At 42.7% G+C, this 13,946-nt stretch overlaps 1 protein-coding gene across 2 annotated transcripts in view; it reads left to right on the top strand.

The window, feature by feature from the left end:
• chrm3a (cholinergic receptor, muscarinic 3a) overlaps positions 1–13,654 on the top strand; it is a 48,938-nt gene extending 35,284 nt beyond the window's left edge. Inside the window, exons 1-2 of one of the 2 annotated variants that reach the window (XM_083988277.1) lie at positions 363–690; positions 10,874–13,654. In XM_083988277.1, coding sequence (XP_083844403.1) covers positions 10,893–12,866 — 1,974 coding nt within the window. In that variant the 5' untranslated portion in view covers positions 363–690; positions 10,874–10,892 and the 3' untranslated portion in view covers positions 12,867–13,654. Of the gene's footprint in view, positions 1–362; positions 691–10,873 lie in introns of those variants that run through there. The other variant, XM_083988278.1, reaches the window with a different exon arrangement.
• The last annotated feature ends 292 nt before the right edge of the window (positions 13,655–13,946 follow it).

Below are 13,946 nucleotides of genomic sequence, written 5' to 3'. Positions count from 1 at the left end.
AATGCTGTTGGTTTCATGTATGGACAGTCTGGATCAGAAAAATGATCCAGTGATGCATTACTATAGTATTGTTTGGTAAGTTAAAATCACTTGGTTAAAGGGATAGTTCAATATTTTGGCAAATTCACCCATTGCCAGAATCCCTATAGTCTTAGGGGTAGGTTCATTATCTTTAATTGTTGGTGCAAGCTGTTTTTTAGAGAGACGCGGAGCTGCTTGTCCACGAGAGCGTTTTGGAGTTTTTGGATTGTGGATTTGAGTTTGATGAGGGAAAGGCTAAAGTACCATATGCCTCTCTCGCGTTTCCGCCCCGCCGATCTAAAAACAGCTTGCACCTGCAATTAAAGGTAATGAACCTACCCCTAAGACTATAGGGATTACAGCAATGGGTGAATTTGCCAAAATGTTGAACTATCCCTTTAACCAAGTGATTTTTACTTACCAGACAATAGAAATATATCACTGGATCATTTTTCTGATATGTTCATTTCATATCGATTTTGCCAAAATTTTGAACTATCCCTTTAAGGAGAGGTTCAGGTCATGGTTATTTTTTTTATTTTTTTATTTCTTTTTAATAAGTAAATGAAGTACGAGGCAGGACATGAACCCTGGTCTCCTGTGTTGAAGTCAAGGACTTTGTACAACCATCCATCCACCTCAGCCTGCTCTCTGTTCCTCTGCTGCAGCGTAAGAATGTTAAACTACTTCCTGTATTGGGACTAAATGTTCCAGCGAATGTAAATCATGATTGCAAATTAGCTGCGTATGAACATTGGAGGGGGGGAGGCAGGGGGGTGTTTGAAAAATATGCAGCCTGCCACGTGTTCAGATTTACAAGAACAAAATGTAACTGTTCTGATGAAAAGCAAAAGACACAAACCTTTGGAGACATGCACATGTTAGCCTACATTTTGTACCTTGTAAATAGTTGCACTGTCTCTCTTGACAGAGCTCTCCATACAAGTGAGATCTTTCCAAGTACCAGGGGTTTGGCTGGATCCCAGGCACAGCCATCCTTGCCTCCCTGCGTAACCTCTCACACTGATTATTATTTCACTTCCTCACATTGTTATTTTATCAGACTAAGCTCCCGTCAAACTGCCGTCTGTTTACGGCTCGTGGTGCCAGTGTGAGCAAGACTCAGACACTCTGCTGCAGTAATCTGGATTGCAGCAAAGAAAAGAAAAAAAGGACACCTCAATAAAAGCAGATCTCCTGGCTGCCCACAGTCATAAAGGAGAATAAACAAGGTTAGGGTAGAATAATTATGCTGAGCTGCTTCCTGGTATTAAGGGACTGGCGGGACTTCTTCCATTGTACAGACACTAGACCTGTTTTTTCTAGCTCTCCAGCCTGACAAATTTACACTGGACACATTTTACACTTTGCATCTGAAGAGCAGGATTCACACTTGATGACTCAAGTATTGGTATTTGTGCTAATGTACACACATGCCGTAAACAATCCTCGAGGTATTGCTGCAAGATCTCATATGGAAATATGTGAACACACGTCTATTCTGGTGACAATATAAGTGTGAACATTTATTTCAGACAAGAACAATTTTCTTTCCCCTGCTTTGTTTGAGCTGAAGTGTGAACATATATAACACATGAATAAATAACGCCATTCAGTAGTGCTCTGTTCAGCAAGCGCTTGATCTGCTCTGGCACCTGGTCTCAGAAATGTTTGTTGTGGTAGTCTCTCTCTTTATTTATTTTATTTTTTTGAGCTCTATCAGCACCATAGTTGCAGTGATAGCAGTGCTGGTCTGTCAGTTCTCTACTTTGATCCAGACTGAGTTCTCAACAACTTCTGGGTGGATTGCCATCACATTATGTACAAACATTCATGCTCTCGACATTCTCCCTGAGGATGAATCATAATGACTTCAGTGATCCCCTGACTTTTCACATGTACGTCAGTTTTCTCCCCTCATAATGACCCAATTTAAGAATCTCTTTAACTCCAAGACAATCTAACATTACAAAACTGTGGTAAATCAGTAGCCATGTGCAAACATCAGTGATTAGTTGTCATGCATTTCCTGCAGGGAGACAAATAGTACCAGAGCATTGAGTGGTGCAATGTCTTTGTCACTTTATCTTCTGTATATTAGCAGAAACCACAGCAAATATCATCAATAATTATTATATATAAATTCAACTGTCTTCATCAATCTGCAAAATGCCAAATTACACACACTTGTGACATTGGACACATAGGCCAGAGGAAACCACTATTTACCTTGAATGGTGCATTCACCTTAAATGTTGACGGTGCTGTCATCCAGTGCAATAACTCACAGATTCTTTGGCTTTTTATTTCACTTTATCTCTTCAACACATCTTCTGATATTTGCTGCTCGGGTGTGGAGAACCTCTCATGCACTGTTTGTGATAAGTAATGAAATGTTGGCCACTTGTCGCAGAGGCATTTCTTGTCCGTTGGATGTAAAGGTTACAGAGAAACCTCTGATAAATTACAGAGGCACAAGTGAAGTTGACTGTGACTTTTTCAAACTCTCAGACTCTTGGCTCCTGGGAAAAGGCACATGTACTGTAGTAATGTGTAGTGTCTGATGCCTTCTTAATGTATATACAATAGCACATGGATTGTACCAGCATTTGAACGGGGAGGGACAAACATGTTTGAGCTACAAGCACAATATCAACAGATGGCGTTGTTTCCTAAATGTCCAAATGCCATGTTAGTGTTAGCAACAAAGAAAATGTGTTAAGACAAACTTTTTTGCTGTATAGTTTTTACAGTAGTATACAAATAGCCTAATTATTATAATCTTATGATTTAAAAAAAAAAGTTTGGTAATAAAGTGAAAATGGGTCTATGGATATTAAATATTGTGTGTGACCTTAAATTGTAAAGTTATATAAATCTTTATTATAGTATTAGCAAGAATGTATCTTTCTAAAATAGCGGACAAAAATGGGTTATTATCTTCATATCATAATCAAATTATCATAGTCAAGGTTTATGTCACGGTTAATTTGGCATAAAGTCACGGTTACCATGGTAACAGCAAGTGCCACTTAACAGCACAGGTCCCAGAATTCTTCAGGCAGCAAACAAACGCATCTCGAGCATCTATTGTGTCAGAAATACAACAGAAGTCCATCTGGTGTTTTTGTTTACAATGCAGCTATAAACAAACCTGTTATTAGACTAGATTTCAATGTAAAGAAGCCTGTAAGTTATCAGCCTTTTCCCATCATGCCCTGAGTCATCACAGTTTTGCACATGGCATGCTGGTAAGGGGTGAGGAGAGGTCGCATTGCTGAGGTGTGTAGCGTGTTGCTCGCCCACTGTGGCTGCCACTTTCCGTCCCATTGTTCCTCAGCAACATCTAAAACCGCTCCACTGTCGGAGATCCTGAAAACAAACGACCACGTCCTGTTTCAGGGATGAATATTAGACAAACAATCGCTGTCAGCAGTCACCTGAGAAACTAATTCATTGATTTTTCCTGTTCCTGCTTCCTTTTTAAATTCACTGCACGTTCCCCTAGTTTAGCAGTAGGACATGTTTAGTTTTGCATTGGCAGCAATTTAATGTCACTTACAGCCGTAGGAGTAGGAACAACAGTGAGGCTGATATCTGTAATGCTGACTTCAGCACTAGCAGAGAAACCACTGCACTGGGAAATAATTGCTAATTACATTGAATGCCTTTTAAAGGGAAAAGCGGATCATTAACAGTATCAAACAAACAAATTTCACGAAAACTTTGAGGATTGTAAATTAAAACTAATGTCATCCAGAGATGTTTCTGTCTTTCCTGACCTCCTGTCAAAGATTGAACTGGTGGCACAAGGGCTTATGGGAGATTGGGTTTAAAATAAGCAGAGTAGCGTCTAACCATCTGTAACAGTTGGCAGGTAGAGCTGCGGCAGCTGGCCCTGCCTCCTCCTCCGCCGCAGCTTCTCCTCTAACTGCTTTTGAAGTTTATGGGTCATGGTCGCCCCCTCCGCCACCAGACACCGCCCCACTGTTGACGGCATGCAGTCTTGTTACCATTGTACCTGTCAGCGTCGCTTCACCTGCGATTTACGTGTCCAGCAAATCATCTTTTACCATTGTGTGCAAAAATCGCGATCTGCGGGGTTTTGTAACCTTTGTTCGGTTGAGGTGCGGTAAAAGCTTCGCAGGAGGAACAGACGCACTTAAGATTTGCCCGTCTGAAAATCTGTAAACTTTTGAAGATGGACTCCAGCAAGTCTGTCTCCTGCCAAGTAGGCACTAAATGCTTGTTCTTGTCAGCAGTGAGTACCTGACAGATGGCCTTGTGCTATTTCACAACCCTTGCCACCATCTTCTGGCAGGAGGCCCATCATCACCAGACTGTGATAGACTTAGCTCATCCTGTGCGACTACAAAGTCTCTTTCCTTTAAGATGGACAGCCAGCACCCCTCCACTACATACTACCCCTTTACAGCCCCTCTCTGATGTAACACCATGATTTGAAATACGATTATGTGCATGTATCTATTTCATCCGTCTGTCATATCTGTAGATATAATTATATAACAAAACAAGGGAAAAAGATCATTAATTATAGTCTAACAGCCTCCGTAGGTTTATTAGCGTCTGTTATCACTGCCTGTATTAAATTAAGGTTTTGAAATCAGGCTTTCAAACATTATAATGATATAGAGCTTTGTGTTAAATCAGGATAACATAGAATTACTGTTCTTACAATATATTTTCCTGGGTCAGAGGAGGCACTTCTCCTGTATGGTTCTGGGGAATAGGAGACATTTATGAGTTGACAGTATGTATTATTAGTGCAGCGCTGATGTTACAGTAGGCCACATGTAAGCTGAGGCAGAAGAAGAGCTCCTCTACTATCATCTCATGCTCTGTGTGCAGCTGGACGATGTATAGTGTATAAAAAAAGCTTTCGCCAACCTTTTGCACCAAGGTTAAGGACTTCATACTCTTCTTTGAGTGCTTGTTCTGTGCTGAATAGCAGCAAATCTATGGAGAAGCCTCTTGGGCTACTAGAGGACACAGCCCTCCTGATATACTGTAGTTCAAGTATATGTCATGGTTTTCATTCTGAACTTACTCCATGATTACCACGCAAAGATACATTAAAGCGTCGTCATATTATCGATCCTATCACTCATGTGTTAAGTCAGCAGAGGGCCTGAATATTGATATAGCCAACATTTGTAAAGTTACTCATCTTCTCCTCTTCTGTACATCCAGCGCTGGTGGTCACTGAGTGTAAGTCTGTGTGCCTGTGTGTTTAGGGAAATGCGTCTAAGGTCAAACTGATGTGTATTAGCTTTATAGCTCTTTTTTAAATATCGAATAGATTATAGATTCTACATATAGATCCAGACAGTAGAGTGTTTGCTTTACTCTAAAAACGACTTAATCTTCCCGAAAGTCTATTTTTAGTAAATGCCACTGCAGTTCTAGGTTACGTCATCTGTCGAATGGAGTATTTGCAAATGTAAGATAAAACTTCTGGGTCAGAGTTGGTCTACTCCTGGTTTTGCCTACCAGCAAGGCTGCATCAATAGATGGGAATCAATAACTGCAGCAGCAGTCAGTGTCGTGGTCTGATCACATTTCACCCTGAAATAAAACAGCCTTGCTACAGTAGCTACTTGTATCAGTCAGTACAACCTGCACTGTGCAGGGCATATTTGAATATCATCCCCGACGGTGCTATCCCTCCTGCAGCTTTGAGGGGCAGCAGAGGCTTCACTGACACAATCTATTGTCTAATCTTCTAAATGAAAAACGATCATAAGATGAAACAGACATTGTTTCCTTTAATTCACGGTCAGTGTATCATTGTGTACGTAAAGTCCTGACTCTCTCCTACGCTTACCGTCTGTCCCCCTCGCCATAGGCAGTAATCTGCATATTGCGTGACAATGCAGCACTGCCCGGCCAGTAACAGCAATCACAGTCATTGCTTGCATCTGCTGGGTCGACTAAATATGTATGCATTCAGTCTGTAGTTGCTCTCTCACAATTGCCAGCGCCCCACAACTCCACTATTTGTCAGTCCCATCTAGCTCTGCTCTTCTTGATTTGTTTTTTTCTCAGTCCATACAGCCAGTGTGTGTGTCTGTGTGTTGGAGTTGGTGTTGTTGTTTTTTTTTTTTTAACAGTAAATCTTTTTATTATTATTCACCCATTCAAACATGTGTACAGTTTTTTTTTTTTCCAAAGCATATTTAAACCGCCCCTTCCCGCCTCCCTCCCCACCTGCCCCCCCCCCCCCCCCCCCCCCACATATCAACAGGAAGGGTCCTAGACGACAGATGAGAGAAAAAAGAACCAAAAACAAACAAACACACAAACAAAAAGGACAACAATAACAGAACAGAAACAAGTGTACAAAAAAAAAAAAAAAAAAGGGCAACAAATAAATATAATAATAGAAAACATAAATAAATAATGAAATAAATGCAATTAAGAAAAAAAAAAAAAAAAAAAAAAAAAAAAAAAACATCGTGTCATTGCCTTATTTTTTATATGCAAGAGCAATAAAGTCGCCCCATACCTCATTGAAGATGTTTGGGGTTTTTTTCAAGTTATACACAATTTTTTCTGGTGGAACATATGAAGCAAGCTCATTCATCCACATATTAGAGCTTGGGGGTGCAGTACTTTTCCATTTAACTGCAATACATTTGAGTGCAGCTATCAGAGCCATTTTAACAAACCTAATATTATATCTAGAACATAGTGGTAAAGTACATGCATCTCCTAGCAATACTGTTCTTGGATGTAACACAAAGTCATGACCAGTGTGTTGTTGTTTTGAGTTTGTTGTTGAGTCTAGTTCTACTTTGTTTGGCAGCAACATTGTTGTGTTCAAGCTACTTATGCTGGAGATATTTTAGTATAGTGCCTTATTATAGTAAACTCCTAAAACCCCTGTCTGCCTCCAGATGTCTCCCTGCACTCGGCCACAAAAGTGCTCATTACGTAAGCTGCTACACGAGCAATGGACGGCCAAGTTGTGAAGTTTTAGACAGGGCTGCAAGTAAGTTGACAATATTCATTACTTTGTTTCTAAAATAGAAACTGCTGATGATTAAGTCTTGTTGTTTGTCCCTCTAACTGAAGGTATAGGCGCCCAAGGTGTTTCCAAATATTCAAATTAGACCAGCTTTAACCTTTATAAAAAAGTACTTGTCAACATGAGTCGCCCTTGCTGGGTATCATCTGCCCGTATCACTGCTCTGCTAGATTAGTTGCTGAAAATAGAAACCCGAAATGGCTGTGTATTAGTCATCCAATCATTTAGATGGATCCTTGGACCCAACTTGGATTGCGCTGCCCAGCCCTGCTGGGACAAATGCTTCAAAATGTCAGGGAACACGTTGTGGTGCAACACAGTAAACGAGTATCGATCCCTTGCTCCTCTCTGTGTACCTGAAACCATCACACCTACGTGCCTGCAGTCAAACTTAAGATATAGGGCTTAACGTGGGCTCGGGGAGATAGACACTATAATAGCTTCAGCTGGTTGTCAAAGGTCTAGCAAGCCCACCCATGTTGGAAAAGGATGTTGTCATCCACCACAATCTGTTTTTTTTTTTATCTGAACAGGCTTGATCAGTTCAATTTTAGGGAAAAACAAACAATACAAAACCCCTCTCCCTCTGTTGTGCAGCCAGTTTCTGCTCCCAGGGGACGACAGATATAAATTCATGGTAGTTAACCACTGCAATCTGAGGCAACAGCGAGGCTTAATTGTTCCGTGTCTAAATATTTTCCCATGGTCAAGTCAATGTTATGCATGACAATGGAGCATGAATAAACAGTATAAATACACAGACACATACACATACAGTACAGTATAGGGTATATTGTGGTTTGGCTGCAAAACTAGACGATGTGTGTGTGTGTGTGTGTGTGTGTGTGTTGCGTTCTGTAAATCCTCCTCCATGTGAGGGAATCCTGACCCACCTGTGCCAAACACCAAACTGTCCAGTCACTCTTACAGTAAATTGAGACAAGAGCAGGTACACCCAGTCTGACATTTGGCCTTTTCCCATAGGATCTGTGACACTAACCCCCCCACCTCGCCGACAGGATGTGAAGCATTTCACCATGATATTTATTTGCCTGATTTTCTTTGTATGACTCATTACTCCCTCACTTATTTCTCTAATTCCCTGTTTTTTGTTTTTACAGCAAGTCAAGGTAGAAGATTATAGGCTGATTCCCCCACTGTTCGAGCCCTTATCTTCACACAGACACATTTTGCCCTCGTAAGCCAATTAAAAGATGTTTAACACTCATTAGTAACACACTGCTGTCTCACACGCTCAGAACAGTTTGCTTTGTGAAAAGTTAAAAGTAAGACTTTGTTTTCTGAAGAGGCTTTTAAGTTTCCTGTCTGTCACGAACGTTGCAGTTCTTTACATTTGTTCTTGCGGGCGTTGTCGTTTTATACCCAATTTGGAGTTGTGTTTTTTTTTAGCTTTTGTGTTGATCTACGCCTGTTTGTTTTTTTGTGTCTTTGTTTATACGCATGTATACGTGTAGGGATGTACAATATGCATTCATGCGACAGCTCATGCTCGTGTAAGATAAACAGGCTACGTGTGAAATGTGAGAGCCCACTATCCGTGTCCACAGTCGGGGAGAGCAGGGACCCTCCTGATAATAGTATGTCAGTGTGTGCTCAGTGTCACAAACGGCTGTGAGTCGCTGCTGGCTACTCGGGTTCTTTAACAGCTCCGTGGGAGGTCTGAGATTCTGTCAAGGCACAGGTGCAGCACTCAGCTTCAAATACCTTTCCCTGTGGGATGAAACACTGTGTGTGTGTGTGTGTGTTTGTGCAATTGTGACTTTATATAGTATGGGACTGCTGCTGTGGCTGTGCTAACATGTGTTTGTCAGCACATGTATTTGTCAGGATATTTGTGTAAATGGAGTGTGTGTGTGTGTGTGTGTTTGTGTTTGTGTTGAAGTGTGTGTGTGTGGGTGGGTCAGAGGGGTTGGTCGGTCTTGTTTGTTCCCTTAACACAGCATGGCTGGGGTTTAAAATGAACTACTGTAGCAGAAGACAGCCTAAATGGCTTCAACAACAAAAGAAAAGGACAGCGCAGAGTGATGTGCTGCACTTTGTACAATCACACACAACTGATTTTAAATGAATAAAAAAAGTCTATTGATTTCTACAGTTCACAATTCACAAAAATCTCGCAAAAAGACTCACTTTTTTCTATCTATTTTCTATCTATCTATATCTTTGTTAAAAGTCCATCATCAAATTGATTTTAAACAGATCTTTAGAAATTGTTTGAGTCATATGTAAATATAACGAACTTAGCCATATGCATGTCCAGACAATTTAGGTGATAAGCATAAAATTTCAATGAAAATTCAGAATGAGATTTTTGTAAAGCTTTGCTTTCTACATGACTGTGTGATGCACTGATGCTGCACAGAACAGAACAGAAAACTTATTTTGCCTGTGAAACACAAACGCACACATCTGAATTCAAAGCAGCACAGGAATAAATAATGACTGCAGAGTAAAACTGAATGGGAAAGGACTTGCTTCTTTGCAAAAAAGGCAGTTCCTCATCTTTTCATCCAAAAACCAATAACTGCTTTGAGAAAAACAGTAGGATCTTCTGCTGATTGTTTGTGTTTCCATCGTGAAGTCATCCCAAATCAAACAACAAACAGCACTCTGCACTCTCCAGGATTACGTCTGTATTAGCTCTTGCAGTGCTGTTTGATATTTTAGTTTAGGCGTTTGGTTTTGTTTCTGTATGGATTTCTTTGTCTAAAATGTGTCTTGAACCTTCTCTGCCCTCGAGGGGGGGGGGGTTATGAAACACCATGAAACACCATGAAACACCATTCTGGCTACTAATTAGGCAGCACGGTGAATTTGCATGATCAAACTGACACCAAACACCTCTGTATTCAGACAAGAAAAAGAATACCTCCTAGGATACCTCCAAATTCATTTTTCTTCTTCTTTTTCCTCCATTCTTTTTGCATGCTGCAAGCCCACACATGTTGTCTTCGTAATGTCACAAACCACCAATGTCATTAGTTGTTTTTTTCTTCTAATTTCACCCTTCGAATTTGTGTATGAACAAGTACACCTGCAGTTTTCTGGCTGCTGTCTGTCATATTTCAGATGAATCAACAGTTTTCACAGTAGATCTACGAGAAAATGGTGTGTGTGGGTCTGTATGTGTGTGTATGTGTGTGTGTGTGTGACTGACAGACTGACACTAGGGCTAAATTTTGAATAAATATCTCTAGTGTTTTAACGTACCACCTGATCAGACAGGGGAAAACCACCTCTCTCCATCACCTGGATGGTTGAAATTGCACTTCGATCATCTTGATGCAATTCCAACACAGTCATGTAGATAAACATGTGGGGCAAATCCTAAAACCCTGAGTGCATGTGAAATGTGTTTACAATGCACTGGGTGTCACAAGAAGCAGGTGTTGATTGCAATCCCCTCTCTCTGGCTGAAAGTGTTGCCTGTTGAGCCTTGTTGACTCAGATGTCAACTTGTAATTTGATGTATGGCCTGCAGTTTATTTACAGTGTGCAGGCAGATTGTGCACAAATGAAGTTATGAGTGATTGTTTAACAGGAGGATAAATCACACGTCTCTCCAGCCCTTTCAGATTTCCTCCTCATAAGAATAGGTTTCTAGCCTCACCTACTGGATGTAAACAGGAATGTCAGCTACTGTACTCATGTGCTCTCTTGTCACTTTACCCTTCTCCCCGATTCTACTACCCCTCTTTTTGTGCCAAGCCCCTCTTCCCTCCCTCTCTCTGCACCATCCTCCTGTCTCCTGTTTTCTCTCTTTCTTTCTGTCTCTCTCTTCAGAATATGCCAGGACACAACAATGAGCTCCAACAGCACAGACCCTGGTCACTTCCTGGCTGCCCTCAACACCTCACCATCAGTGGCCGGAGCCTACCCACAATCCAACGCTCTGCACCAAGGAGGAGCTGGAGGAGACCTCTGGTCGTTTCTTCACGGGAATTCCTTGGATGATAACTCCTCTTCCACCAGCAAACTCCTCAACCTCACCTCCACCTCACCTCAGTCCCCAAATGGGAGCAGCGCTGCGGCCTTCGATCACTTGGGCGGCCACCCCATGTGGCAGGTCGTCATCATCGTCTTGCTGACAGGTATGCTGTCACTGGTCACCGTCATCGGTAACATCCTCGTGGTGGTGTCCTTCAAGGTTAATCGCCAGCTAAAGACAGTCAATAACTACTTCCTGCTGAGTTTGGCTGTGGCTGACCTCATCATAGGAGTCATCTCCATGAATGTCTACACGGCTTTCCTTGTGATGGGCTACTGGGCCATGGGCAGCTGGGCCTGCGACCTGTGGCTGGCTATAGACTATGTGGCAAGCAACGCCTCGGTTATGAACCTACTGGTCATCAGCTTTGACCGCTACTTTTCCATCACCAGGCCTTTGACCTACCGAGCCAAACGGACCACAAAGAGAGCTGGGATCATGATCGGCCTGGCCTGGTTTGTCTCTCTGGTTCTGTGGGCCCCAGCCATCCTGCTGTGGCAGTACATTGAGGGTGAAAGGACAGTACCCCCAGGAGAGTGCTACATCCAGTTCCTCACAGAACCCACGATAACCTTCTGCACAGCCATGGCGGCTTTCTATCTGCCTGTGACGATAATGAGTGTTCTCTACTGGCGCATTTACAAGGAGACCCAGAACCGTTCGAAGGAGTTGGCCGGACTGCAGGGTTCAGGGGGTCGTGGCGGTGCAGGAGGAAGAGGTGGGAGCGGTGGGGGCGAGAGGACCCAGTTCGTCCATCAGACTGGAAGTGCTAGAAGCTGCGGCAGCTACGAGCTGACCAGGTTGTCCAAGAGGAAGAGCACATGCCGGGAGCTGGTCGGCCGCTTCCACTGCTGGCCCGGGGTTCGATCATGGAGACCTGGCAGTACGCGGCAGGGGGACGGTGACCCGGATCAGAGCAGCAGCGACAGCTGGAACAACAATGATGCTGCGGTCTCACTGGACCACTCTGGGTCTTCAGAGGATGAGGACTGTGGAGGAGGAGAAATGCTTTCCCAGAGTCACACTATTTTCTCCATCGTTCTCAGCCTGCCTGGTATAAAAGCTGCTGTCAACTCCCAGCTCACTTCTTGTGAGGATCTGGATGCAGCCTCGGAGGAGGATCCCCTCAGGGGAGCGGAGTACAACCGAGACAGTCTGTCAACAGTCACCACCAACACCACTGCTGCCACTACTCCAGACGGAGCAAACAGTTCAGAGAACAGCTACCACCAACGCTTCTGCTCACGTAAGATCCAGTCGATGCCTATCATCCAGGCTTCATCTAACCAAGGCTCTCTGGACGGTCCCACGACAGCCGCTACCACTGCCACCGACAGTACAACCACCACCAGCACAGCCAACAAATCCCCCTCTGTCCCAATGTCCTTCAAAGACGCAGCTATGGCGAAGCGTTTTGCCAGCCGAGCTCGGACTCAGATCACCAAGAGGAAGCGCATGTCCTTAGTGAAGGAGAAGAAGGCAGCTCAGACTCTCAGCGCCATCCTCTTTGCTTTCATCATCACATGGACACCGTACAACATCATGGTGCTGATCAATGCCTTCTGTAAAGTTTGCATCCCAGAGACCCTGTGGGCAGTCGGGTACTGGCTGTGCTATGTCAACAGCACAGTTAATCCCATGTGTTACGCCCTGTGCAACAAGACTTTCCGCACAACCTTTAAGATGATACTGATGTGTCGCTGGGACCAGAAAAAGAGGAGGAAGCAGCAGTTTCAGCAGAGGCAGTCGGTGGTCTTCCACAGGAGGATTCCCAGGGAGTCTACGTAAAGGACGGGACGTATAGATGGTTGATCAGAGTAAATCAAAAGATTTAACATAGGAGACGGAAAAGGAAGAAGCATCCATATAATTGTTTCTGTGGAGTTTCTTTTCTTAGAGATCCTTAATGTGTTTCTCTGCTGGGATGACAAACACAGCAATCCTATGCGATGGTCTTCAGGTGCGTGTCTGTGTCGGTGCATCCATTTAGCAAAGATGTTATGTGTGTGCGTGAAGGATTGTGCAAAATGAGGTGCAGAGATGAAACCTTTCCCTCTGTCCTTGAAGGACCATTTCACGCAAGTGCAGCTGAGAGAAGACGAACTGAGTGGAAATAAAAGAAAAGGGCTTTAAAATGCTTTGCAGGAGAATTATTGAAGTGCAATTGACACAAGGGGAGAGGATATCTTTGTCACGGGGTTTGGAGATTCACATTTCTTTTCATTTCTTTCTGTGGGTAGCTAGATCTGTAACGTGCAGAGTGGTTTTGCATTTCAAACAAAACTATGTATCTGTAATACATCAATGAAAGCCAAAACAAAAAAAAACTATTTTGTGTTCACAGGCTTCTACATTGTGCTGATCTGACCTGCCATCCTATTGGCTGGCATGTGTTTTTATCAGAACTTCTGTACATTGCCTTTCTACATGGATATAGCTTTCCTGTGTCTGATGGATTATAAACCGTTCTTAAATTGTGTCCTTATACTTTTCGTCAACAGATTTGTTATTTTTGTGATATTCATCTTTGGTTTTTCTAGATATTCCTGAAATTTTGAGCCAGTCTGAAAATGATTCTTCTGATGAACTGAATTGTGAATATTCTGTGTGGCACCACAGTCAGTGAACTGCTGTTGTGTTCAATGTGATTGTTGTGGTTTCTATGGTGGAGACAATAAGTACATTGGTTGTGTTTTATGTACTTGCGGTTTTCTGTCAAGAGTATTGATTATACAATGATGATATTCTGTTTGTGTACATTTGGATATTTCTGACTTGATACACAGTGATTGGCTGCACACACAATGATGTCCATTTATAAAGACGTGTGTTTTGATTTTACACTACCTTTTAAATTTCTACCAAAAG

This window comes from Trachurus trachurus, assembly GCF_905171665.1.
Source record: "Trachurus trachurus genome assembly, chromosome: 15".
Lineage (NCBI taxonomy): Eukaryota > Metazoa > Chordata > Actinopteri > Carangiformes > Carangidae > Trachurus > Trachurus trachurus.
Note: the sequence above shows the minus strand (reverse complement) of the source record. Positions and strands in the feature narration are given on the sequence as shown.